The sequence below is a fragment of the Micromesistius poutassou genome (genome assembly GCF_964030765.1).
Source record: "Micromesistius poutassou genome assembly, chromosome: 6".
NCBI lineage: Eukaryota > Metazoa > Chordata > Actinopteri > Gadiformes > Gadidae > Micromesistius > Micromesistius poutassou.
The window spans coordinates 10203773-10229931 of NC_140276.1; the positions used below are offsets into that span (position 1 = coordinate 10203773).

Consider the following 26159-nt stretch of genomic DNA (forward strand, 5'->3'; position numbering starts at 1 on the left):
ACGGCGGTAGGCGGACGCGTACCAGCCGTCTGCTGTCAACGCCGCCGCCCCGGCTGCCGCGACACGCACCGGAGACGAGCGTGCCGGGGACCTGTAGCGAGAGCACGTCCCGGCGTCGTTATATTTTCCCGCGTTTGAGCTTGTGATAGTAAGCGTGTAGTAAGTTATACTAGAGTTTGTGATGCATTTTGGAAACAGGAGATGAGCCCCTGGTCTAATGCGCCACCTGGCTTGAGAAACCCGTTCTCAAAGACTTACTTTTAGTCATTATTTCGGTAGCACACACATATTATGAATGCCTTCGGCAGAATTCAAATGAGCCATTTTAATATAGATTAATCTAGATTAATTCCAAGATTAATCAGGTTACAAGAGGTTACGCTCGAGGGGTGTGGCGATGACATCATCGAAACGCAAGTATGCGTTTTGGCCGTCCAGACGAACACTCAAGGGCTGCGTTTGTGAATTTATTCACCCTGGGACCTGGTTTCAGAAAAGTCAGTTTGCATGCGATGCGTTTACAGGATTCGTTTGGACGATCGGCCAAAACGATGCAAAACATCTGCGTTTTAACCAAAAATCGGCTCCGTGTGGACGGGCCCTTAAAGAGTCCCAGGGTCACTGCAGTATTTTGACAAGTAACAAGTAACCATGGCTAAAATGAAAAGAAGACTTCTCTCTAAAATCGGCTTCTAAAATAACGTTAGGCTACTAGTTCCACTCTTGAGAGTCTCGTCAGTCGTCACCTCTTGTTTAGGCTACATCAAGCATCGCTGGTTTCAAAACATGGCTGAAGCGCTTCTTAAAATACTTCTGTCCCTACTCTTTTTCCCTTTGCTGTCGGCGATGCGGTCTCTGCGATACGGTCTCGGCAGTACATGATACTGTGGCATTTAAACAGAGAACGCGTCACCTAGCGCTCGTCCCCTTGCTCATCTAAGGCACTAGCTGCTACTACGAGTGGGCGAGCTGCGAGAATTCATACAGACATGCGCAGAAGGAAAAAATGTATTCCCAATGATCACATGTTTACATGGGTGGTTTTTACCAATGATCGGCTTATAGAACGGTCTACACCACCTGTTTTAATCAGATTCAAAATGTTATCAGATTCAGAAGAATCCGATTACTTGAGGTGTTTACATGATAATTTTTTTTATCTGATTATTTTTGGGGGGATATTAATCAGATTAAAAGTGAGAATTTAATGTCCATGTAAACACACCTATTGTTTCTCACATTAGTGGTCGTTAGTGCTCTTTATAATTAGTCGGTGTGTACACACCCCTCTCTCTGTGATGCTCTGGCTCGTTGCCATAGTTACCAACACCCCATCATCAGCCTGTCACCCTAACAGACACTATAGACGGTCCACCCACCCAAATGCCCCAAACCGTCCAATCAGGCGTCTCGGATCATGGTCGGAGAGGTCCTGGACGTCCACCATCACAGCCTGCGTCTCCCATAGCAACCACTCCTCAGAAAGAGTCGGTCGTCATGGAGACGAATGAGTCACCACACAGAACACGACATCATACCTAACATCACAATACTGAAATAGCATCACGCCTAGCATTGATATTAATAAATAAGCTCATCATTGCCTTAACATAAAACATCACCTAACATTACCATAACATTATATTAAACAAACGACCTGCATTGCTCCAATTACCTTAACATTGCTAATAACAAACAAATAAATAAATAAATAAATAGGCAACAATAACCTTAACATAATTTATAGTAAATAAATAACCCAACAGACCAGACCATGCGTTGGGTTCGAGACTACAAGTAAAACGGGGACTACAGTGACACCATGTGGTCAGCCCGGGTATTACTTCAACGGACGGGCAGCGCCTCTTCTGTACATAGACAACCTGTGGTCAGCCAGGGTATTACCTCAATAGAAAGGCAGCGCCTCTACTCTACAGTGATCATTCAGTCACTCATATTAAAGGTCCCATGACATGCCACCAGGTGTGGCGTGATTAGCCAGTACAAGCCATTTTGGAAATCTGCCCCTTATAACATCACAGGTGGGCGTGTCCACCTAGATGTGTGCCGGATAGATGAGCAACGTTTGCTACAGTCCACTGGGTAGGCTGGTAGACGGATCTGTCCAGCACACATCTAGGTGGACACACCCACTTGTGATGTCATAAGGGGCAGATTTCCAAAACGCTTTGTAACAGCTAATCACACCACACCTGGTGGCATGTCATGGGCACGTTCATGGTCCAGGTAATAACGAGATGCCTCGTCAGTGATGATGCTCACACTTAGTCGTGTTCCTGACAGCAACTGTTCATGTGCACTGCGTTCGGAATCTAAATTATTCACAGCAGGGTTTTTTTATCCGATAAAAAACAGTCAGAACTAAACAGAACTTACTAGGATCAGTTTCAAGTTTGCACGCCATTATATTTATTTATTTAGTACATTTTTGTTTAGGGCTAAACATAATTTATATACACGTTTGTAATCCAATAATATATAATTTACAGAAGACTATTGGAGGGTTCGGCCGATTGTCGAACCTCAGATTGAAGAGGAACAATGCGGTTTCCGCCCTGGACGTGGAACTGGGGCTGGGATGAGGATCAGCACCACTAAATCTGAGGCCATGACTCTTAGCAGGAAACCAGTGGATTGCCTTCTCCGGGTAGGAAATTAGTCCTTAGCCCAAGTGAAGGAGTTTAAGTACCTCGGGGTCTTGTTCGCGAGTGAGGGTACAATGGAGCGGGAGATTGGCTGGAGAATCGGAGCAGCAGGGGCGGTATTGCGTTCGCTTTACCGCACTGTTGTGACGAAAAGAGAGCTGAGCCGCAAGGCAAAGCTCTCGATCTACCGGTCGATCTTCGTTCCTACCCTCACCTATGGTCATGAGGGATGGGTGATGACCGAAAGGACGAGATCGCGGATACAAGCGGCCGAGATGAGTTTTCTCAGGAGGGTGGCTGGTTTCTCCCTTAGGGATAGGGTGAGAAGTTTAGTCATCCGGGAGGAACTCGGATTAGAGCCGCTGCTCCTTTGCTTAGAAGGGAGTCAGTTGAGGTGGTTCGGGCATCTGGTAAGGATGCCCACTGGACGCCTCCCTTGGGAGGTGTTCCAGGCACAACCAGTGGGGAGGAGACCCCGGGGAAGACCCAGGACTAGGTGGAGAGATTATATCTCAACACTGGCCTGGGAACGCCTCGGGATCCCCCCGTCAGAGCTGGTCAATGTGGCCCGGGAAAGGGAAGTCTGGGGCCCCCTGCTTGAGCTGCTGCCCCCGCGACCCGACCCCGGATAAGCGGATGAGGATGAGATGAGATGAGATGAGAAGACTATTGGTGTGTTCCAGATGCCTCGGACATCAGCCTTCCGAGTTACATGTGGGGAAATCTCCCAGCTTTCTTGCGGCATTTCTCGGAGGCACGCCCCCTTTTGGTCGGCCCCCTCAGAATTCGGAGAGTATACCGAGCTCAGTGATGACGCTCTCAACAAAAATGTCTGCACCCGTGAAGAGATTTATTTTCTTTGTATTTGTACCACGTTGGTCATTTTAATGTTGATTTTAAATGCTCTTACACACTTGATTACATTGCTACTTTATTCCGGTCACCAATTTATGCATTGCACGGTCTTGCTGTGCGTGCAACAGAATGTAAAGTTGTGTTGTTTGCTTTCGAGCTGGTTTGCTAATGTAGCTAACAATAACAATGACTAGCCAATGACATGACACGATCACAAAGACGAACGGGAACGCTGTAAGTGCTACGAGACAGGAAATTACGTCACAAGTGCAACTCGGAAGGCTGGTGTCCGAGGCATCTGGAACACACCATATGTTGAAGTGAAGGTGATGTCATCGGTGGAGAAGGTAGCGCGTGAGTGGGGTGGGGAGGGGGAGCAGCGGCAGGAGGCGGAGCCTGGAGCGGCCGACGCTGCAGCGGACGACCTGACGACACTTCTGGCTCAGGGAGGTAGGGGTCGCTGTTTGGCAGAGACATCATATATACACTGATTATATATAATGATCTCTAATCACACCTTCTATAGCAATTTATACACCATATAAATTATATTTATATATGGGGCTCATACCCTAACCTAGCGGGCTTAATTAGTGAGGTTAGTACCCTAACCTAGTGGGGTTAACTAGTGAGGTTAGTACCCTAACCTAGTGGGGTTAACTAGTGAGGTTAGTACCCTAACTTAGTGGGGTTAACTAGTGAGGTTAGTACCCTAACCTAGTGGGGTTAACTAGTGAGGTTAGTACCCTAACTTAGTGGGGTTAACTAGTGAGGTTAGTACCCTAACCTAGCGGGCTTAATTAGTGGGGTTGGTACCCTAACCTAGTGGGGTTAACTAGTGGGGTTAGTACCCTAACCCACTAGTCCTCCCCGTACCCTCATGGGCCAGCAGCAGTGTCTCCGTGGAGCCTCCAGGGGGCGCCAGCTCCACCGCTCTCTGGCACTCTGCGTTGCGGGCGTGGACGTCGGCGCCGAACTCCAGCAGCAGCCCAGTGATGGGGGCGTGGCCTGTCTGGGCCGCGGCGTGGAGAGGGGAGTCCAGACCCCTCCCTCTCTGGACGTCAGCCCCTGGGGGGAAACAGGACCTGGTCTGCTCGGCCTCTCAGGAGAGACCATCTGACAGGCGAGCCATGCCAGGTGGGACGCCTGTACGCTACAGCTAGGTTCACGCTAGGTAGGCTAATGCTAGGTAGGCTTACTCTTGGTAGGCTAACTTCAAGTAGGCTAACCCCAGGTAGCTTCATGCTAGGTAGGCTAACGCTTAGTAGGTTCAAGATAGGAAGTGTCCGTACCTTCCTAGTGGTAAGGGGCCTTCTGTGTTCCTGCTGAGACGACCACAGAGTTCTGCTGAGTCGTGTTTTGTGTGGTTCATGTCTCGTGTTCTCATCTCTCAGTGGACTCACCATCTCGGAGGAGCTGTCGGACACAGAGCAGCTCCTGGCTGAGACAGGCTGAGTAGAGGGCGGTTCCCTGGTCTGGGAGGTCCTGGTCCACGTCAGCCCCCCAGGTCAGCAGGACCTCCACACACCCGGCGTGACCTGCAACACACAGGAACCTTCTAGAACCATGTAGAACCTCTCACATGACCTGGAACACATCAGTACCTTCTAGAACCTCTAACATCACCTGGAACACATCAGAAAAACCGCAAAATCGAACCTCCACTCTGGCATGGAACACTTTTAGAGATGACCTCTGACTTGATCAGGTGATACTGTTTACCATTAGACATCATGAAGCAGAACTGAACAGAACAAGAGAGGTCATCCAGCCTGCCACCAGACCGCCCCCCCCCCCCCCCCCCCCCCTGACCCCCCGGGTGGTACCTCTGCTGGAGGCCTCGTGGAGCGGGGAGGGGAGGTGCAGGGGCCCCCCAGGCCGGGCCCCCCACTGCAGCAGGACCTCTGCACACGGTGCGCTGCCCAGCGCACAGGCATAGAACAGGGGGGTGCTCCCCTCCACAGTCTGGCCGTCCACCTGGGGGCAGCACCAGCAGTTTGATATACTACATGACATAGAGCCTGGCATGCTACATAATGGCTGCATGTGCTACATGCTACGTGATCTTTAGCTTTTATGCTAAATGAAATGCAGGTTTGTATGCTACATGATAGCATGTTATACTACATGATTTGTTTTTATGGTACCTAAGTTATAGCTTTATATGCTAGGTGACCTATAGCAAAGTGTCTTACATTAGCGCCAGCGTCGAGTAGCGCCCTGGTGCATGCTACGTGCCCCCCCAGGCAGGCCTCATGGAGCGGGGTCGTCTGGTGGATGGTGAGGGCGTCGACCTTGTGACCCTGGAGGACAACAACACAGGGTGCATTGTGGGAAGAACAGAACCAGACTAGGGTGGTTGTGACCTGTGACAGGAGGGTCTCTAGGACCAGGAGGGTCTAGAGGAGCAGGAGGGGCTCTAGGACAAGGAGGTACTGACCTGGGACAGAAGGGTCTTCAGGACCCCGAGGCGACCCTGAGAGGCTGCGTCGTGCAGAGGAGTCCGGTCATGCCAGGAATCTGAATAGAAAGAATGCTTCAATCATACTAGATCCCTCATCATCATCATTATCATCATCATCATCATCATCATCATCATCATCAATACCACCGTCATCATCACCATCATCATCATCATCATCATCATCAGCACCACCACCACCATTATCTTCCTCATCACCCTCATCATCATTCTCCTCATCATGAAGTTATACTTCATTGATTCCTGGATTTAGAAGCATAATCCATGTATAATAAAATATATGTACCTTCAGTCCCTGCCTCTGAATGAGATGGGTTCCCTTGGTAACCAGTCTTTACTGGGGGTCTCACCGTTTGGGTCTCCAGGGTAGAGGGTGGAATTAGGGTGAGGGTACCAGGACCATAAATACCCCCCAGGGTCTCAGTCTGCTGGTCTGACTGGGGTACCAGGACCATAAATACTCCCCAGGGTCTCAGTCTGCTGGTCTGACTGGGGAACCAGGACCATAAATACCCCCCAGGGTCTCAGTCTGCTGGTCTGACTGGGGTACCAGGACCATAAATACCCCCCAGGGTCTCAGTCTGCTGGTCTGACGGGGGTACCAGGACTATAAATACCCCCCAGGGTCTGCTGGTCTGAAGGTCACTGGTTCACGTGGAGCTGGTGTCTAATAATATCTCAATAACACCAGGACTCACTGTAGACTGGAGGACAGGAGTCCTAGGGAGTAATCACTGTATGTATTGTCAATGAAGTCTCACTTCAAGTTTGTCAAAAATTGACCCTTGTTCAGGGGCTTTTGGCGTTAACTGCTGACGTATGCTGACGTTGAATGAAGACGCACAAAGACACCCGTTGCATCAGCAGTTAACACCGAAAGCCCCTGGTTTTTGACGAACTAGGAGCGTGAGAATGTGTTGGCATTGTAGCAGTACTGTAGTACTCTATGTGTATTGTAGTAGTACTGTAGTAGTACTCACTGGAACAGTTCTTCTCTTAGAACTGGGCTGACATCCTGGCGTGTGTTGTAGTAGTACTCTGGGTGTATTGTAGTACTAGTACTCACTGTAGCACTTCTTCTCGTAGTACTGGGCAGATATCCGGGCCGCCTCCTCACGGTTGCCCCTGATGATGTAGAAGGAGGTGAGCAGGTTCAGGGAGATCTTGATGAAGAGCTTGAAGCAGAACAGTGCCAGGATGCTGAGGTACACATTGGAGACCTGGGCTACGAACTGGCCCCCTGCCTCACCGCGGGGGTCTGCCATCTCTGGACCAGAGGGCCTGCTTCTGGATACCAGCTCAGGTCCTGGTCCAGTCTGGAGAATAGGTCTAGTCCTGGTTCTGGAGATTAGGTCTAGTCCTGGTTCTGGAGACTAGGTATAGGCCTGGTTCTGAAGACTAGGTCTAGGCCTGGTTCTGGAGACTATGTCTAGGCCTGGTTTGGTCGCAGTCTCTACTAGGGTGAGACTGGATCATTTTCCAGGCAGTGGGATCGAAATAGACCAGAAAGAGAGAGAGAGAGAGAGAGAGAGAGAGAGAGAGAGAGAGAGAGAGAGAGAGAGAGAGAGAGAGAGAGAGAGAGAGAGAGGGGTATAGAAGTCGTTGTGTTGTTAACAGGCTGTTGATATTTACATAAATTGCATGTTTACTATAAGCAACATTATGATAAATATGTTTACTACAATGTAACAGCACTTTGGCCTATATTTCAAAATGTTATATATAATGCAAATACTGTATGCATCTAAAAAACAGCATGCTCTCTATATATATTATATATGTATACATGTATTTATTTATTACGCTAAATGCTCTAGAATAGCAAACTATTTGTTGTGTAACTGAGGTAATCAACAGTAGAGCAGTGTGTTGTTGTATCGGCTCATACCGTCCAGCAGGGTTCGCTATCGCACAACGTCTGTCCACACGAAACTAACTAAACTAATTAAATAAAAGTTGAATTAAATCAATCAAGTATATATTAACCTTAGAAATAAATTATATGCTAAACATGGAAAATTATTTCCATGTTTAGCATATGATATTGTTCTATTATACTGTGTTACATTCGATAATAATCGACCATTAAGTCATCATAATAAACATGCGATCTGATTGGCTGTCCCGGAGCTAATCCTACTGCGGCTGCGCACACTTGAATCATGTGGCGCGGATGTTGTTTTGTAACCAACGACCAGCAGACCACTGGAACCAGTAGACAGTACTGGTCTGGCTGTAACCAGTCCGTAGAGAGTACTGGTCCGCAGTGAGTACTGGTCTGGTGGGGTCCAGTCCGTAGTGAATACTGGTCTGCGGGGTGATGGTCGAGGGTCCGGGCGTTGCGTTGAACGGGGAGCGGATCCGGGCCAAGGTGAAGAAGGGCCAGGAGGTACGGGACGTGCGGGGCGCGCAGGGCGCCGCGGGGGGCCCGGCTGCGCTGCGGGGGGCCCGGTTCAGCGGGGTGGACACCCTGGGGAAGGAGCTCTTCCTCTACTTCGGCCCAAGAGCACTGAGGTAGGATGAGAGGGAATCAAACCCGTAGTAATAAGTATAAGTAACTTAATAAGTAATGAGTAATACAAAACATGTAATATGTAACATGTAATATAATAACATAATATAATAATATAATAATAATATAATATAATAATGAGTAATATGTCATATGTAATAACAACGGCCGAGTTCTGCACATTAAATCATAAACATCATAAACATATAACAGCGTGTGGATGGTCTGTCTGTCTGTCGGTCTGTCGCTCTCCTCCTTCAGGGTTCACTTCGGGATGAACGGGTCGATGCGGGTCACGTCCGGGGCGCCGGGCGTCAAACCAGTGGCCGCGGAGAGCAAGACGCCCGTTCTGGAGCTCCACCTGACCAATGACATCATCCGTTTCTATGACAGCACAGCGGAGCTCAGGTCAGACAGGAAGTGAAATCATCATGTTATAGGCTGACATAGCAGTGTGTCTGTTACAGGCTGACGCAGCAGTGTGTCTGTTACAGGCTGACGGAGCAGTGTGTGTTACAGACTGACGTAGCAGTGTGTGTTACAGGCTGACGGAGCAGTGTGTCTGTTACAGGCTGACGTAGCAGTGTGTCTGTTACAGGCTGACGTAGCAGTGTGTTACAGGCTGACGGAGCAGTGTGTGTTACAGGCTGACGTAGCAGTGTGTCTGTTACAGGCTGACGGAGCAGTGTGTGTTACAGACTGACGTAGCAGTGTGTGTTACAGGCTGACGGAGCAGTGTGTCTGTTACAGGCTGACGTAGCAGTGTTTCTGTTACAGGCTGACGTAGCAGTGTGTCTGTTACAGGCTGACGTAGCAGTGTGTTACAGGCTGACGGAGCAGTGTGTGTTACAGGCTGACGGAGCAGTGTGTCTGTGTTACAGGCTGACGGAGCAGTGTGAGAGCAGGGTCTCCTCCATGCGCTCCCTGGACGTCTGCTCCTCCTCCTTCAGCTCCTCGCGGGCGGAGGAGGTGCTGAGGAGCCAGGGCGGGCGGATGCTCTGTGACCTCCTGCTGGACCAGCACCTCCTGCCCGGGGTCGGGAACATCATCAAGAACGAGGCGCTCTTTGACTCGGGGCTCCACCCCGCTGTCACGGTAACGGACGCTAACTAGCCCTGACGCTAACTAGCCCTGGCCCTAATGAGCCCTGATGTCACGGAACCACACCCTGACGCTAACCCCCCCCCCCCCCCCCCCCCCCTGGTCTTTCTCCCCCCTCTGGTCTCCCCCCTCATCCACTCCCAGGCTAAGCAGCTGTCTGAGCAGCAGCTGCGTCACCTGGTGAAGATGACCCGTGATTTCACCCTGCTCTTCTACAAGGTGAGAGAACTCTTCTGTTTGTCTTCTGTTTCCCACAATGCCGTGGGACCGGCCCACCCTGATCCATGGACCTATAAATAATGGACACTGGATTGAAGCATGGCGCCCATTCATTCCTATGGAAACTGCTCAGTGGTGCAGGGCAACATCAAGGACAGAATTGCTTCCGCATCATGGGAGCCTAGCCCCGCCCTAGTGCATGACGTTCCGGATGTATAAATATCTCGTTCTCTAGCATAGTTAGCATTGTAGCATCATAAGCGAGAGGTCTGAGCAAGCACAGTCGCATTGTTTACCGACCATGGAAGTATAAGTTACTAACCCCCCCGATTATTCACTCAGAGGCCCGGCCGAAACAACATTTGTTTCACTATGACTCCTTTCAACTGCCCATCCCTCCTTCTCCGGCTAATAAAACGCTTGAGGTGGCGTTTTGAAAAGAGAAAACTTACATTTTAATAGTACATGGTCCAAAGATAATTATGAGCCTTTGATTGATATCCAGAGAAAATTTGCGGAGACACAATCCTGTTCCTCACTTGTATTGGAGTGAACGGGGATATCTACTTCCAGGCCCCACAATTTGAGGGACCCGTCCACAGCCTGCTAAAAAACTGCAATAGCAGGCTTGGACACTGAGCACGGGTGGATTGCGGAAGTAGGCACTGCTCCTGGGGGCCAGGGGCCTCTACGGATAGTCAAATCTCCTAACCTTTATGCCTCCTTTCCTTAACCTTTGTGGAAAATGTCCTCGGGTCAAGGAGAGATGAAAAGGTGCTTGCTTTTGAACATAGGAAAAGACAGCACTGTTTAAACAGTGCAGAATTTGACTCCACTTTCATAACTGACGTCATTGCGCGATGTCGGGTATTGCTGACCTCTAGTGTCTCTAGTGTGAAACTACAATTTTCCGAAGATTGACTACAACAAGCGCTCTTTTGATCAATGCGTTCTTCTCGTATTGATTTCAATCAGGTTATCGCCAACAGTGAGAATCACTTAGGTTGGATTTGGCCAACGGGAATATTTGAGGCCACTTGAATCCAAATTCATATGTGGAAAAAAAAGAGGCTCAACTTATGTTGATGTTGAAATGAACTGCCCCCAGTAGTCTTTCTTAAAGGTGAAGTCAGCATTTTATTTTCTTATGTTGTATATTGTGTGCTTGCTAACGAGCAATAAATTAATTCATTTTGATTCAAATAATGTTTCTGGAATTGGTATCCATTATTATCAATTGTATTTTCTTCTCTTCTCTTCTGCTTTACTGCGTCTCTCATGCGTATTTGCGTAGAGTCGCTAAACTTCATCGGTGGCCTGTTTATTTAAATATTGCCGCCGTAAAGGATTATGGGATACCAATATCTCCTTTCCTTTTGTAAAGGTTGGTCAGGAGTAACGTATGCTAAAGGAGGGTTAAAGGATGCATCGAGGCTCCTTTCCTCCAAGTACTTCCGGGTTATCTCCTTAGGAAAGGGAATTTCCTATGCAAAAAAGACTATTCGTAGAGGCCCCGGTCTGATGACTGCAGAGTGCAGGAAGTGTTGAGGTGGGATATTACCCAGCAAGCATTGCTCCAGGAACATGAAGAGGGTTCAACATGACTACCAGACCGCTTCTACTGGAAATGTCTCATTCATTCATATATATACGTATATCAACATATACATTTTCATTCAGGGCGTTTAGCAGATGCTTTTATCCAAAGCGACTGACATTCTCTATACTGTCTATCTCTTAGTTCAGTTCAGTTAAGTTTTATTTTGTCATTGTTACAAAATAACAACGAAATGTTGTTGGAGCAAAAACACAGGTATGTAATTTTAGTTGTCCACCAATTAATACATAATTTAAACATAATTTAATCCCTGTGAATCAATTAATTAATCACCCAGTACTTTACACATAATACTACTCATAAGTCTCATAAATACCCCGTAGACTCCACATAACCAGTAAAGTGCTTAGTGCAATAAATAAATAAATAGATAGATACATCTGCTGGGGGTGGGGTTGTTGTGTGTTTTGCAGCAATGCAGAGTCAAGGTCACAGTTATGGAGGTGTATGGGAGGCAATTATGTCACAGATGGGTGTCCAATGGGGAGTGGGGGGGGGCAGACTATCCATTTAGCAGCCTGACTGCATGGGGGTTGTGGTAGATAAACCGCATTTAACACTATAACTTAAATAAGAGAGTTCGAGGAGACCGGAGCAAGAATGACAAAAGACTATTTTTACTCACGAACAAGTAAGAGCAAAGCCGAGTTGGTTTGACAAAGAACTGGAGAGCTAGTCACGGGCCCCTCCTTATATCTCCCTTTCTGTCCATCGAGGATGTTGTTATTTACGATATCTCCTGCACACACCATGTTTAACTAGTCTCACAATCAGTTGTTTTTCTAGTTTCCCTCCTGGCCCGCATCCTGCCTCCCAGGAATTTCTGTGAATGATTCAGCAACAGTTTTACGACACAAGAATGGGGTGTCCGGCTTGTCCTTGCCCCTAGACTAGCCTCAGGTCACCCTGATCCTTGACCTCTATGTCAGTGGGTAAACACAGATAAGTTATTCAACAGACCTTATGGCACCCCTCCAGGCCCTCTGTTAGAGAGGAGTGGGGACTTCTTAAGTCTTCTTCGTCTTCTTAAGCTTTTCTTTACCATTATTATTTTATATAGCATATAGGCCAGATGAAAAGTATATGTTAGCATAATAATGTAAGGTAAATTTTCTTCTATAGGGTATAGACTGTTGGCCAGCCTGCTAGTTTTGGCCCTGATGGACCTATATCTTCTCCCAGAGGGCTCTATACTGTCTGTCTGTCTACACCATATATATCTGTATATTCCGCTCAGAGGCCCTCCATGCCTCCTCCATAATTAACCCAGTAGTGACGTCCCCCCTTCCCCCCCAGTGTCGGCGGTCTGGCTCCGCCCTCTCCAGACACTACAAGGTGTACGGCCGGCCCGCCTGTGCCCAGTGCTGCTCCAGCATCACTGTCTGTCGCCTAGGAGACGGCGGCCGCATGACCTACTTCTGCTCCCACTGCCAGAGCGCCGACCCCAGCCAAGTCAGCACCAGGTAACCAGAGACTAACCAGCCCCGCTAACCAGGGGCTAACTAGCCCCGCTAACCAGGGGCTAACTAGCCATGCTAACCAGGAGTCTAACCAGCCACGCTAACCAGCTGCCTCAGCACCAGGTAACCAGGTGCTAACCAGCCCCGCTAACCAGTCCCGCTAACCAGGGGCTAACTAGCCACGCTAACCGGCCGCCTCAGCACCAGGTACACAGGACGATCACTAACCACGCTAACACCAGGTTAGCCCCCAGCCCCCCAGATAAAGCACAGTAAGAGGGTAGAGGTGCTATAGGTGATATTCATAATTCATGGCGTAGCTGTGAGTACAGCTCGCACTAGCGGTTAGAGCTCTCAGCGCCGTGTTAGCGGGGCGCGGTGGCGGCGGCGGGGCAGCTGGTCCCGTCCTCCGGGGCTGTTTGAGCAGAGCTCAGAGAGGGGCTGCAACCCAACGCCTCCTGGTCCCCGGATTAGCGGCCGGCTGGAGGCAGCGGTGGCGGGCGGGGGGGGGGCTCGTGTTCCCGCTCTGCACGACACGCAGGACGTCTTTACTCTGTGTTCCACACGGAGCCACAGGCCGGTGTTTGCTGAGGGAGCGGGAGGAGGAGCGGGGCCGTGTGTTCAGAGCAGACGGAGCAGAACAACGCTCCTCTCTTCTCTTTCCTCCTCTCTTCTCTCCCCTCCTCTCTCTATTCTCTCCTCCTCTCTCCCCTCCTCCTCTTCTCTCCTCTCCTCTTCTCTCCCTCCTCTCTCCTCCTCTCCCACGAGAGTTTGACTCTGACATCCCCTGTCAGGGGATGTCAGTGGGAGGAGATCAGTGGGGAGAGACACGCCCACTACCGTCTGAAGCATGTCACTGGTCTATAGTGTATATACTGGTATACACTGGTCTATACTGCTCTGTACTGGTCTATATTGGTATACACTGGTCTATAGTATATACTGGTCTGTACTGGTCTTTATTGGTATACACTGGTCTATAGTATACACTTGTCTATAGTATGTACTGGTCTATATGCTGAGAGCCGTCTTGTGTTGTGATCTTGTTTCCTGTCTGCCAGTAAACTTCCTGTGAGGAACAGCCTGATTGGTTGGGTCACCAAGGAGGGGGCCAATGAGGAGGTGGCGACCAAGGAGGAGGAGGAGTGGGCGTGTCCCCGCTGCACGCTGCTCAACCGCCCCTCGGCGGGGTCATGTGACGCCTGCCTCGCCCCGCGGCCCCACGGTGAGGAGGAGGAGTCATCACCTCATCATCAGGCCATGGGCCACTAAATATACTGGGTTTAGTCCAGTACACCGTACTGGGATTAGTCCAGTAACTTGTGTTTGACTTCCTCCTCCTCCTCCTCAGTCCCCAGGGAGCAGAGCACCTCCTCCTCCTCTCTAATTAAGTTCCCCTGCACCTCCTTCTCCCGCCCAGCCGAGGAGCTCAAGGTCAACTGGAGGTCGGCGTTCGGAACCTCCACCCTCATCTACTCCGACCTCACCCCCCCTCCCTCCTCAGGGGGCGGGGCTACTGGTGGGGTGTGTTCTGCGGGGGGTGGGGCTACTAGTCTGCCCCAGGCAGCAGGGGGCGTGGCCATTGGTGGCGTCCGGCGGCCCGCAGGGGGCGGCTGTGAGCAGACGACCACCAACAAGAAGATGAGGATTGATAACGGCCACGCCCCCGGTTACAGCGCCCCCGGTTATGGGGTCGCCCCCGGTAACGGCCGTACCCCTGGTTACAGTGCCCCCGGTTACAGCGTTCCCCCGGGTAACGGCCGTACCCCCGGTTACAGCATTACCCCCGGTAACACCAGTGCTTTGCCGGCGGCTGACGGTGAGGGGTAAGTGTCCGGTCGTGAATTAAAGTCCATAATAACAACAGGAGCTCCTGTTGTCATAACAACAGGAGCTGCTGTTGTCATAACAACAGAAGCTCCTGCAGCCTCTAGAGAAAAGAGGAGCTGCTGTCTCACCGGGGGCCGTTACAGGAGCAGGAGATCTGTTAGAGGAGCAGGAGATCTGTTAGAGGAGCAGGAGTGTGTTCCTCCAGCTCACTGTGGCCCCTGTGTTCCAGGGCCCCCTGCTGTGCGTCCCACCGCCAGCCCGCCAGCCTGCGCTCAGTCCACAAGGACGGAGAGAACAAGGGGAGGAGCTTCTACTGCTGCTCCCTGCCCCGCCCCGCCCAGTGCAGCTTCTTCCAGGTCAGCACCTCCCAGTTCCTCCCAGTACCACCACCCAGTACCTCCCAGTACCACCACCCAGTACCACCCAACACCACCACCCAACACCTCACAACACCACCCAGCACCTCACAACACCACCCAGTAACACCCTCAATGGGAGCATGTGTAGCGATGGGAGGCGGAGCAGGCATCTGATTGGTCCTTCTCCCAAGTGGGCAGACCTAGGCTTCCCGGAGTGTAACCACGGGCGACGCAGCGTCCGGCGGGCGGTGCTGAAGCTGGGCGCCAACAACGGGCGGAGCTTCTACTGCTGCGGCGGCAAGAAGGGGACACAGTGCGAGTTCTTCCAGTGGGCGGAGTCCTCCCCGCTCCCTGGTTGCTGATTGGTCCATGGGGGAGAGGTCTTAACAGAACTTAAAGGGTCTCAGAACAGTGATGGGCGGGATGTAAGATTTTACTAGAAATAACTTTAATAAATAAACATTACACTGAATACTTCTCATATCAAATACTTCTGAATTCTTTGTAAGCATTAATTTTTTATTGAACTTGATTCGTGAAATGTTTTGTGTGCGAGCCTTCAGAGGGTCTGAGTTTCTCTGGATCCCAGAGTCTGAACATAGTAAAAGGAATAAAGGAGTTAGTCATATTGGCTGCTGTAAAAGAAGGTGTGGATCCAACTAGAGGCAGTGGAGGGAGGACCTCCACCCAGCTGGACCTCCATCCAGCTAGAGGCAGTGGAGGGAGGACCTCCACCCAGCTGGACCTCAAATCCAGCTAGAAGCAGTGGAGGGAGGACCTCCTGGACCTCCACCCAGATGGACCTCTACCCAGCTAGAGGCAGTCCAGGGTGATGAGGGAGGGCCCACTGGTCTCCACGGTGATGAGGGAGGGCCCACTGGTCTCCACGGTGATGAGGGAGGGCCCACTGGTCTCCACGGTGATGAGGGAGGGCCCACTGGTCTCCACGGTGATGAGGGAGGGGCCTCTGGTCTCCACGGTGATGAGAAAGGGGCCTCAGGTCTAGAAGCAGTCCAGGGTGATGAGGGAGGGGCCTCTGGTCTCCACGGTGATGAGGGAGGGGCCTCTGGTCTAGAAGCAGTCCACGGTGATGAGGGAGGGGCCTCAGGTCTAGAAGCAGTCCACGGTGATGAGGGAGGGGCCTCTGGTCTAGAAGCAGTCCACGGTGATGAGGGAGGGGCCTCTGGTCTAGAAGCAGTCCACGGTGATGAGGGAGGGGCCTCTGGTCTAGAAGCAGTCCACGGTGATGAGGGAGGGGCCTCTGGTCTAGAAGCAGTCCACGGTGATGAGGGAGGGGCCTCTGGTCTCAGCGCTGACCACCATAAAGGAGAACTGGGGGAAGCCTAGCAGCTTGTTACAGGCGGCCCCTGCAGAGAGAAACCGGCTGCTATTACTACAAATAAAGGCTCCATACTGTCATCATACTGCTATTACTACAAATAAAGGCTCGATACTGCTATCATACTACTATTACTACTAATTTTTTTACTGCTAACTCATTACAACGTAAACAACCTTCAACACCAGGTCTGTAAATCCCATTCACATCAAACGATACAAATGTTACTACATGTTGTGATTAACAGTAATTACTCCCATGGCATGAAAATCACTTTGAGGTTCTCTAACATTAATATGAGTTCTCCTAGCCTGCCTATGGTCCCCCAGTAGCTAGAAATTGCGTTAGGTGTAAAACGAGCACTAGGTATCCTGCTCCGCCTTTGAAAAAATTAAAGCTCAACCGCGTTGGCCTCATATGTCAATGAGCCGTGAGTCAGCCACCGCGAGACTATGAGCTACGACAGTGCGAGCCCCACGTGTGTGTGTGTGTGTGTGTGTGTGTGTGTGTGTGTGTGTGTGTGTGTGTGTGTGTGTGTGTGTGTGTGTGTGTGTGTGTGTGTGTGTGTGTGTGTGTGTGTGTGTGTGTGTGTGTGTGTGTGTGTGTGTGAATACACACATTGTAACCCAAGTGTTGTACACTTCTTTGTTATTTGGATAACCGTTCTGCTGTTGGTGTTATGGAACATAACACGCAACACAATAAGGCAAGCTTGTGTAAATCTTGCATTTGGTGAAAAGACTAGACTGCGTCGGGTTCTCTGATGTCTCTGGTACTTCCACAACGAGACTCGTAGTGGGGGTTATCTCAGCCACGGTTGAGAAGGAATTGGGGGAAAGGAACTTTGGCTTTGACTCCCTGAAGTACATGAACCGCGACATGGAGGAGAAAGGGATTGTTGCCCGCGACTGTCTCCCGCTGGAGCCCTGCTGCCCGCAATCGCGGTCAACAATCGCAGGCAACAATCCCTTTCTCCTCCATGTCGTGGTTCAGGCAAATTCAGATTGATGTGGAAGTGGAAGAACCAGAGACGTCTGAGAACCTGACTCAGTCGTTTGAGATTCATAATATCGTCAGGAGGCGCACACAGCTTTTGGCCGTGATAATATATTATATGATATTGATATGATATTGATCTATCAATCATGATCTATCTATCATGTATAATATGATTTTATTTAGTTATAGAGCTCCAGGACTCCCGCCGGAGCACCCAGAGTGTTAAATTAATATTAATTAATAATATAATATTTACAGAACACGACCAAAAGCTGTGTGTGCCTCGCCATTGCGATACATCCACTGTAAACACTAGCCTAGCGCATGGTACCATGGCCGCAAGCTGCTCAGGCCCACGCCCCCACCCTCCACTTTGACCCGCCTCTAAAAAACAGCACGTTTGTGGAAAGCTCATTGTGGGACTGGCTCGTATTGGCTGTAAATCTGCACCATGGCTGAATTTCTTAAATGTCTTCAAGTACTGTATTAGGGGCCCACTAACAGCTATATAAAAGCATTCATAAAGTAGCATGCCATAGGATCTGTAACAAAACCATAAGGTAAAGTTATTGTGATATTACAATGCAAAAGCTTTATCATTACACCTATTCCTACTTATTGTGATTCACTGTTACGATCCACCGCTCTATGGTTTTTATCTCCTGGTGCGTCAGGTTGATTCCCCCCCCCCCCGGCTACGTCCCCTCCATAGAGCCGGAGTTCTGTCTCCTGGCTCATGGACGGCTGCCCGGGACCCCAACCGGTGCCTCGGTGTGTGTGTGTGCCGGGGGTGCTCTGGCATGTGTCACGGTGTCTCTGGCAGACGCTGACGGATCTGTTTCCTCTGAACTCAAACACTCACCATAATGGCCTGTTGTGTTAGCACAGATGACAGCCCCAAAGAACTCTGGGTAATGCCTCTTGGTGCGGGAGATGGCGGCGGTGCAGGCTGCCGAGGGGTCGGCCCCACCGCGCATCAACTCCACCGCCAGGAAGCTGTTGGCACAACGTTCACGTTTACATTGAGGCCGTTAAGCGAGACAAAGAGGACATATGTCAGAAACGGAAAATGACATAGAACATGACATAACTACTATAGAACATGACATAACTACCATGGAACATAACTACTATAGAACGTCATATAGAACATGACTACTAAAGAACACGACATAACTACCATAGAACATGGCTACTATAGATCATATATCAAGAACAACACAAAAAGTAAAGACCATGAAAGACAATAACTAAGTTACCTGGGCAGGAAGCGCATCATGATGTCTCCATCTCCGGTTGCCGCGGCAGCGCCGGCGGAGCTGTCAGCGTACGCCCCCGCCCCCGCGATGGGGGAGTCGCCCACCCGCCTGGAGACACACAGCGGTGAGTACCCCGACTCAACCCGACACAGGGGTGAGTACCAACACAGGGGGAGTACCCCCACTCACCCCAACGCAGGGGTAAGTACCCCGACTCACCCCAACCCAGGGGTGATTGGCTGAACGTACCCTGGTGTCGCGTGATTGGCTGATTGTACCCTGGTGTTGTGGGATTGGCTGAATGTACCCTGGTGTCGTGTGGTTGGCTGAACGTACCCTGGTGTCATGTTATTGGCTGAACGTACCCTGGTATCTTGTGATTGGCTCCGTTGGTTGAGGTTCCTGCAGCGACCTGACCTTTTCCACTAATGGCGATGACCCCTAAACCAATCAGAAACAAGATCATTCAGCCCTCGTCCAATCAGGAACCCAGTGGACCAGCCCTCGTCCAATCAGGAACCCAGTGGACCAGCCCTCGTCCAATCAGGAACCCAGTCGTCCAGCCCTCGGCCAATCAGTAACCCAGTCGACCAGCCCACATCCAATCAGGATCGAGTCGACCAGCCCTCATCCAATCAGGATCCATTCGACCAGCCCTCATCCAATCAGGATCCAGTCGACCAGCGCTGGTTCAATCAGACTCACCGATGGTGTCGTGGGAGCGCAGGTCAGTGGGCGTCGGCCTCCGGGGGGGGGTCCGGGCGGGGCGGGGCCGGTAGGGGCCACAGGAGGTGGCCGGGTCCGGGAACACGTTCTACAGCAGAGACAGAGACCCCCCCCCCCCATCGTCATCTCTGCTCCTAATTACACCCAGACGTCTCTCCACATCATTAGTCTCTGTGCGTTGGCTGACTCACGGCTAAACACGAGTTACAGAGCAGTAGAGCGGCAGCCCCCTGCTCAGGCTGCTAACGCCCCCTCCAGGAGCGAGGGGAGGCCCCGGGCTGCGGGGGGTCGCTGGTGGGCTGCTTCTGAGCGCTCCACCTGCTGACGGGGGACAGGGGGAGGCAGCCTGTTCTCCGTGACCTGCGGGCGACAGCAGAACGGCTTAGGCTCCTGTCCCCCACCGCGGGGGGCTTAAGGAACAGGCCTCCCCCTCCTATTCTCAGGCTGTGATTGGCTGCTGCCCGTGTCTCTGCAGCCTGGAGCTGTCACTGTGTTTTACTCCGCGGACTGGAGAGGTGGCGCTTGAATTTGGGACTTCAATAGGCGGTCACGCGATCACAGGCCTCTCTGAAAGCACTGCTTTTTGATTGATGCTGAAAAGTTCTTATTCATCACCTCAAGTCGGGTTTGAAATATGGAACAGGAGCTCTCGGTGCAGAGTGAATAATCCATCCAGACAGGCCGACTGCCTGGTGAGGCTGGGGTTGAGGCCTGCTCCTCAACCAGCCTGCTCTGAAGATGCCTGCATTATTCATGAGGCCGTCTGTCTCCGTCAGACTTCAGTGGGTCCAAAGGCATAACCTTTCACAAGCTTGGAGGAACTTTGCTAAATGACCATCAATATCTGACGCAATTTGACATCCCCCAAAAACCCCTTTGAGCAAGCGGTTGCTTTGGTAACGGATGCCAGCGGAGAGCCAGCGGGGGTCCGCACCGACGCCGGACCGCTGCCCCCGCTTTGTAGACGAAGGTACGAGGACTTAGACTACATCAGCCACACGGTGGGTCGGTGAGAGAGTATATTAGAGGATCTCCTCCCTGCGTGTTCGCCGTACATCACTGTCCGCTTTTATAAACGTCTGCTCTTCTTCTCTTTTATGAATTCCTTTGAATGATCCGTCTGTCAGACGGAGGGAGAAGGTGTGTGTTTCATCAGGTCCAGACCGGAGGAGGAGAGGAGGGGTGGGCCGAATAGCAACAACCCCAGGAAGAGGCTCCTGCTGGCCAGGAGAACCAGGTCAACATGGCTCTGACTGGGCTGGTGAACTAAAGAACCAGTGGACAGCTCCCAGAATCAAATTAATCCCACATGTTAATTGGGGGATGATTTGGTTGATTTGAACGTTTTTCGGGGGAAATAAAGTATAATATGATATCACAGCATTGTACTCAGTGTGGAGGGACTTGATACAGAGAGGAGGACGTATCCACAACCCATCAATCTTCCAGACAAAGCCAATGCTCACCTGTCTATAGTTGGGCTGGCAGCCGGCCTGCAGCCAGCGGGTGAAGAGGCTCCTGGACGTGTTGGTGGTCAGGTCTTCTGCCGGGAAGCCCATGTCCTCAGCAAACACCGACGCTACAGACACACAGAATGATAACTGCTACAGGGGGTCCAACCGGGACAACCCTTCACTACATAGCAGGTAGCAGCCCCATTCCAGAACATGACAGAACATCTTCCTCGTTTCATCGCTTCATCCTCGTTTATCTTTACTTACATACTCAACACTTTGCACATTGCGATGACGAGTTCTTCCACCAGGTAGAGCCAAATATAGCGACACTTTAAGCTTCTACTAAAAACTAGAAGGATCCCATGAGATGTGGTTAGGTTTTAACACTAGTGTGTTATGTATGTTACTAGCTAGGACACTAGTGTGTTATGTATGTTACTATCTAGGACACTAGTGTGTTATGTATGTTACTATCTAGGACACTAGTGTGTTATGTATGTTACTATCTAGGACACTAGTGTGTTATGTATGTTACTATCTAGGACACTAGTGTGTTATGTATGTTACTAGCTAGGACACTAGTGTGTTATGTATGTTACTAGCTAGGACACTAGTGTGTTATGTATGTTACTATCTAGGACACTAGTGTGTTATATATGTTACTAGCTAGGACACTAGTGTACTAGTGTGTTGCTAGCTAGGACACTAGTGTGTTATGTATGTTGCTGGTTAGGGCTGTTAGATATGATGTCATGAGGCATGATATTTTGGGTATATCTGACTCCCCCACTAGGAGGTGCTATATATGCTGCAGTACCTGATTCCCCCACTAGGAGCTGCTACAGAGGCTGCAGTACCTGAATCCCCCACTAGGAGGGTGTGGTGGCTGCAGTACCTGACTCCCCCACCAGGAGAGTGTGGTGGGTGCAGTACCTGACTCGCCCACTAGGAGGGTGTGGTGGGTGCGCTCCATCACAGCTCTGGCGACTCCGATAGCGTTTTTGACGCGCCGCAAGTCAGCCACAGCTCCAACCTCCATCGTGTCGCTGTCACGTTTATACATAAGTAACGTTAAAGTAAAGTAAAGTAAACATTAGGGATGGGAAATATAATCGATTCTTCGATGCATCGCGATTCTCTGTAGCGATTCCGTCTCGATGCAGATAAAATAATAATCTGAATTAAAAAAAAAATATATATATATATATATATATATATATATATATATATATATATATAAAATAATAATAATTAAAAAAAAAAAAAATTATATATATATTTTTTTTTATTTAATTTGTTAGCCTGCTGCAATATTCTGTTTGCCTGCTGTAGAGCGCTACAGAAAACTTCCTGTGGGTTCTCTGCGCAAAGAACCAACTTTATCTAATATAAAATATTAGACAAGGTAATGTATCTGTTGATTGCAGTAGCAAACTCAGATGTATATATACATATACATCTGATATATTTGGAAAATCACGCATGGAAATGTCCAAAAAAAAAGTTGCATCGAGATGCATCGTATTCATTTTAGAATCTAATCGTTGACCTCTGAATCAGAATTGAATCGAGAGGTGCAAAGAGATTCCCACCCCTAGTAAACATAGTCACTTAAAGTAACATAAAGTAATGTAAACATAGTGACTTAAAGTAAGGTAAACTTAAAGTAACGTGAACATAAAATAACGTGAACATAAAGTAACGTGAACATAAAGTAACGTAAACATAAAGTCACCAAAAGTAACGTTAACATAAAGTAACATAAAATAACATACTGTATAGGTGTATAGGTGTATAGGTGTATCTATATGATCTATACATGCTCCCACCCATTGATGATGAGTGCGTCCAGGCTGGTTTCTCCCGTCTCGTCAGGACTGCCTCCAAACCCCACGCTGCCGTCGCATTGGTCCAGCTCACAGCGGCCACACCCCCTCTCCACCGCATCCAGCACACTGCCTCCTGATTGGAGGGCTTCCCAGGCTGAAGAAACAATCACCCAATCAGATCATTGCTGAGCACCTGACCCCACACACACACACACACACACACACACACACACACACACACACACACACACACACACACACACACACACACACACACACACACACACACACACACACCTCTTATTGACTCCGGTCTTATTGACTCTGGTATCAGAGTCATGTATCTTCATTTTAGGTCTAATTACCTCCGGTCTGGAGAGTCAACGCTAAACCCAGGTGAACGCCAACATGTGGTTATGTACAGTGATTAATGACACTCATCACATGATGGGGTTCAGGTCAACACTCATCACCTGATGGGGTTCAGGTCAACACTCATCACCTGATGGGGTTCAGGTCAACACTCATCACCTGATGGGGTTCAGGTCAACACTCATCACGTGATGGGGTTCAGGTCAACACTCATCACGTGATGGGGTTCAATTTCTCTCCACACACCAACATGGTGTGATATAAGCATTAACATAAGGATACATATTGTAATATTAACTTTCATATCAGGAGTAATATTGCTTAATTAGTATTAGTACTAATATATCATACTTATAATACTAATAATACGAATATATTAATACTATATTTATACTAATATTATCATTATTATTATTATTATTATTATTATTATTATTAATAATAATTAGGACCTACCAGCGGCGGCGGCCTCCTTAAAGGGCCAGGTGTTCAGGACCAGCGGGAGCGACGCGCCGCCCGGTGACGTCACCAGCACGACGCAGACCAAAGACGTCCACATGTCCGTCCGGTGATGTTATGATAACTTTAGTACGTTATTAAGTTCCATAAACTCTCGTCTCTGCTGTTGATCTCGCTGACGTCTCGCTGCTAGGAACCACTTTCAAAACTGACCGGACTTCCTAGTTTGGTCACGTGGTCGGCGGGCCGTTCGCAGTTAAAGGGGAAGTGCCTATGACGTCACCGTACGTCGCGGTTAGCGAATCTTTTTTTCGTAGGATGGTATGTACCGCCTTTCTCCCTTTTTCGCCTCTGATTGGTTAGAAGGGCTCTCCTCCGATTGGTTATGGCACAGGGCAGGCTGTCGGCTAGTCTACCACTAACAGAAGTAAAGGAACTCAATCCATCAGTGATAAGTGCGTCCTATTAAAGAGTACATAAGCCGACTTATGCATTGAATAAAACGGCACTATTTTGGCCAGCTGTGTGCAGTGCAGGTCACACAATTACACAGAGGGAACAAGGTATGGAAAGCAGCGAGAAATGTAACGCGACTATTGTACACTGCAGTGGAGTAACATAGACAACATACCTAACAATTAGGCTCCAAGTTTTCTGAACCAGCAAATAGGCTTATAACAGCAGTGCAATTAACAGAACAGTCAACACAGAGTCCATTAAGGCTCCCTGAGGTGACGAGAGATGTGTTGGTCCTAACTTGCATCATGCCTCCTTAACATAAACTATTTAATGAAACTATTATGTCCAAATTATTACCAAAGTAAAGGCATGATGGTAATTTTTAGTTCATTTAGGTCATTTCAAGTTTAGTTCATTCATCTGCTACCACAGATGAATGAAGCCGCAGTCAGTCAATGGTAGAAAATACACCACAGTTTACTTCTGTTGGTGGTAGACTAGCCGACAGCCTGCCCTGTGCCATAACCAATCGGAGGAGAGCCCTTCCAACCAATCAGAGGCGAAAAAGGCGGTACTTGCCCCTACCATCCTACGAAAAAAAGATTCGCTCTCGGTTACGGGCGGGCAAGTGATGGAACCTAATTAGGAGCTAATTGGCTTAAAAATTGCTGTTGATGACCCTCTGTGTGTTCAGTGTGTCACTGGTCCTAGATCATCTAGTGCTGTGGTTCTCAAATGGGGATCCGCATACCCCTATGGGTCTTTTCACCCTGAGTAAGTTTAAATTCTGGAAGCTAGACATTAATTACAAAGTGAAAATGGACAAATGTAAACAAGGTGAAAGGAGAATCCTTAAAAAGGAAAGCGCAGGTAGGGAGCGGTGTGGATGACGTCCCCTTACCTGCACACCAGGATGAGGAGTGAGGCGTGAGAGTGAGGAGTAATGAGTGAGGAGGGAGGGATGAGGGTGAGGAGGGAGGGAGAGGAGTGGGGAGTGAGGACGGAGTGAGGGGTGAAGAGTGAGAGTGAGGAGTTTGGGGTGGAGGTGAGGAGTGGGGAGTGAGGGATGAGGGTGAAGAGTGAGGGATGAGGGTGAAGAGTGAGGGATGAGGGTGAAGAGTGAGGGGTGGAGGTGAGGGTACAGGTGCGTCCCTCCCAGCGCGCGCAGGTATGGTGACGCCACAACAGGAAGCTGTTAGCAGGAAGTGTTTGTTGTTTTGACGGCACTGGCAGGAAGAGGACTCACCTTGAACACGCTCACCTCGTCTACATTATTCATACAGAAAATACAATCTCCACAGATATTTTATTCATGGCCTCTTCCTTAAACAAAGGTCCGGGCGGCGGCCAAGGGGACTTTGATGACAGGAAGTAGATGACACTGTTATTATTACTTCCTCCTCCCGTGTTATTGATCCAAATTAAAGAACAGCAGCTGAAAAAAATTGCTTTTCACTGATAACTTCATCAATCAGCCCAAACCCATCCATAGCGTCTGAAACGTCCTCTGCCTCTCCAGAGGGTACGACACAAAGTCACACTAACAGACACGCTAACAGACTCACACTAACGCACTCACACTAAGAGACTCACACTAACGCACTCACACTAAGAGACTCACACTAACGCACTCACACTAAGAGACTCACACTAACACACTCACACTAAGAGACTCACACTAACGCACTCACACTAAGAGACTCACGCCAACAGACTCACGCCAACAGACTCACGCCAACACACTCACGCCTACACACTCACGCTAACAGACTCACGCTAACAGACTCACGCTAAGAGACTCAGGCTATTAGACTCACGCTTAAGGGCTGATTATGGTCCCATGTTCACGCAACACAATGATCATGCAGACGCTTCGACGCAGTCGTGAACCTGTTTTGGTTCTGCGTCGTGTTTTAGTGAGGGGACCAATCACAGCCCTTGCTGCTGTGTTGCCCCGACGGAAGGTTACAATTTTTGGGAGACGCACGTCAGGCCCATGCGGTGGACGCAAGGACGTAACGGGTCCATAACCCTCTTGCGTTGCGTGAATGTGGGACCATAATCAGCCCTTAACAGACTCACGCTAACAGACTCGCGCTAACAGACCGGGAGTACGCAACGAGCATGGACTAAAACATACTACAGTCATAAAACACAC

General features: G+C 49.5%; 3 protein-coding genes across 5 annotated transcripts; 1 reads left to right on the forward strand and 2 right to left on the reverse strand.

The window, feature by feature from the left end:
* Positions 1–2233: 2233 nt before the first annotated feature.
* On the reverse strand, positions 2234–7447 carry asb5a (ankyrin repeat and SOCS box containing 5a). Of its 2 annotated transcripts, none has more exons than XM_084469917.1 (7): positions 7070–7447; positions 5962–6041; positions 5717–5824; positions 5348–5498; positions 4925–5059; positions 4398–4589; positions 2234–3981 (listed from the first exon to the last, which is right to left on the reverse strand). In XM_084469917.1, exons 1-7 carry the CDS (start codon positions 7266–7268, stop codon positions 3854–3856), a joined length of 993 nt encoding a protein of 330 aa, XP_084326043.1. In that variant the 5' UTR covers positions 7269–7447; the 3' UTR covers positions 2234–3853. The 2 variants fall into 2 exon arrangements, with proteins under 2 accessions (XP_084326043.1, XP_084326044.1); XM_084469918.1 differs by having other exon boundaries at positions 4398–4606.
* Positions 7448–8223: 776 nt separating this feature from the next.
* Positions 8224–15533, forward strand: neil3 (nei-like DNA glycosylase 3). 2 transcript variants are annotated; one of them, XM_084468972.1, is made up of 10 exons: positions 8224–8517; positions 8777–8923; positions 9397–9610; positions 9761–9835; positions 12750–12916; positions 13975–14138; positions 14265–14574; positions 14608–14739; positions 14973–15099; positions 15294–15533. In XM_084468972.1, exons 1-10 carry the CDS (start codon positions 8324–8326, stop codon positions 15462–15464), a joined length of 1701 nt encoding a protein of 566 aa, XP_084325098.1. In that variant the 5' UTR covers positions 8224–8323; the 3' UTR covers positions 15465–15533. The 2 variants fall into 2 exon arrangements, with proteins under 2 accessions (XP_084325098.1, XP_084325097.1); XM_084468971.1 differs by having other exon boundaries at positions 14265–14739.
* An 82-nt stretch (positions 15534–15615) lies between these two features.
* On the reverse strand, positions 15616–23723 carry aga (aspartylglucosaminidase). Its single transcript, XM_084468973.1, has 9 exons — positions 23540–23723; positions 22712–22865; positions 21816–21928; positions 20892–21004; positions 19405–19513; positions 19065–19140; positions 18700–18807; positions 18303–18436; positions 15616–16469 (listed from the first exon to the last, which is right to left on the reverse strand). Exons 1-9 carry the CDS (start codon positions 23640–23642, stop codon positions 16369–16371), a joined length of 1011 nt encoding a protein of 336 aa, XP_084325099.1. The 5' UTR covers positions 23643–23723; the 3' UTR covers positions 15616–16368.
* Between the last annotated feature and the right edge of the window lie 2436 nt (positions 23724–26159).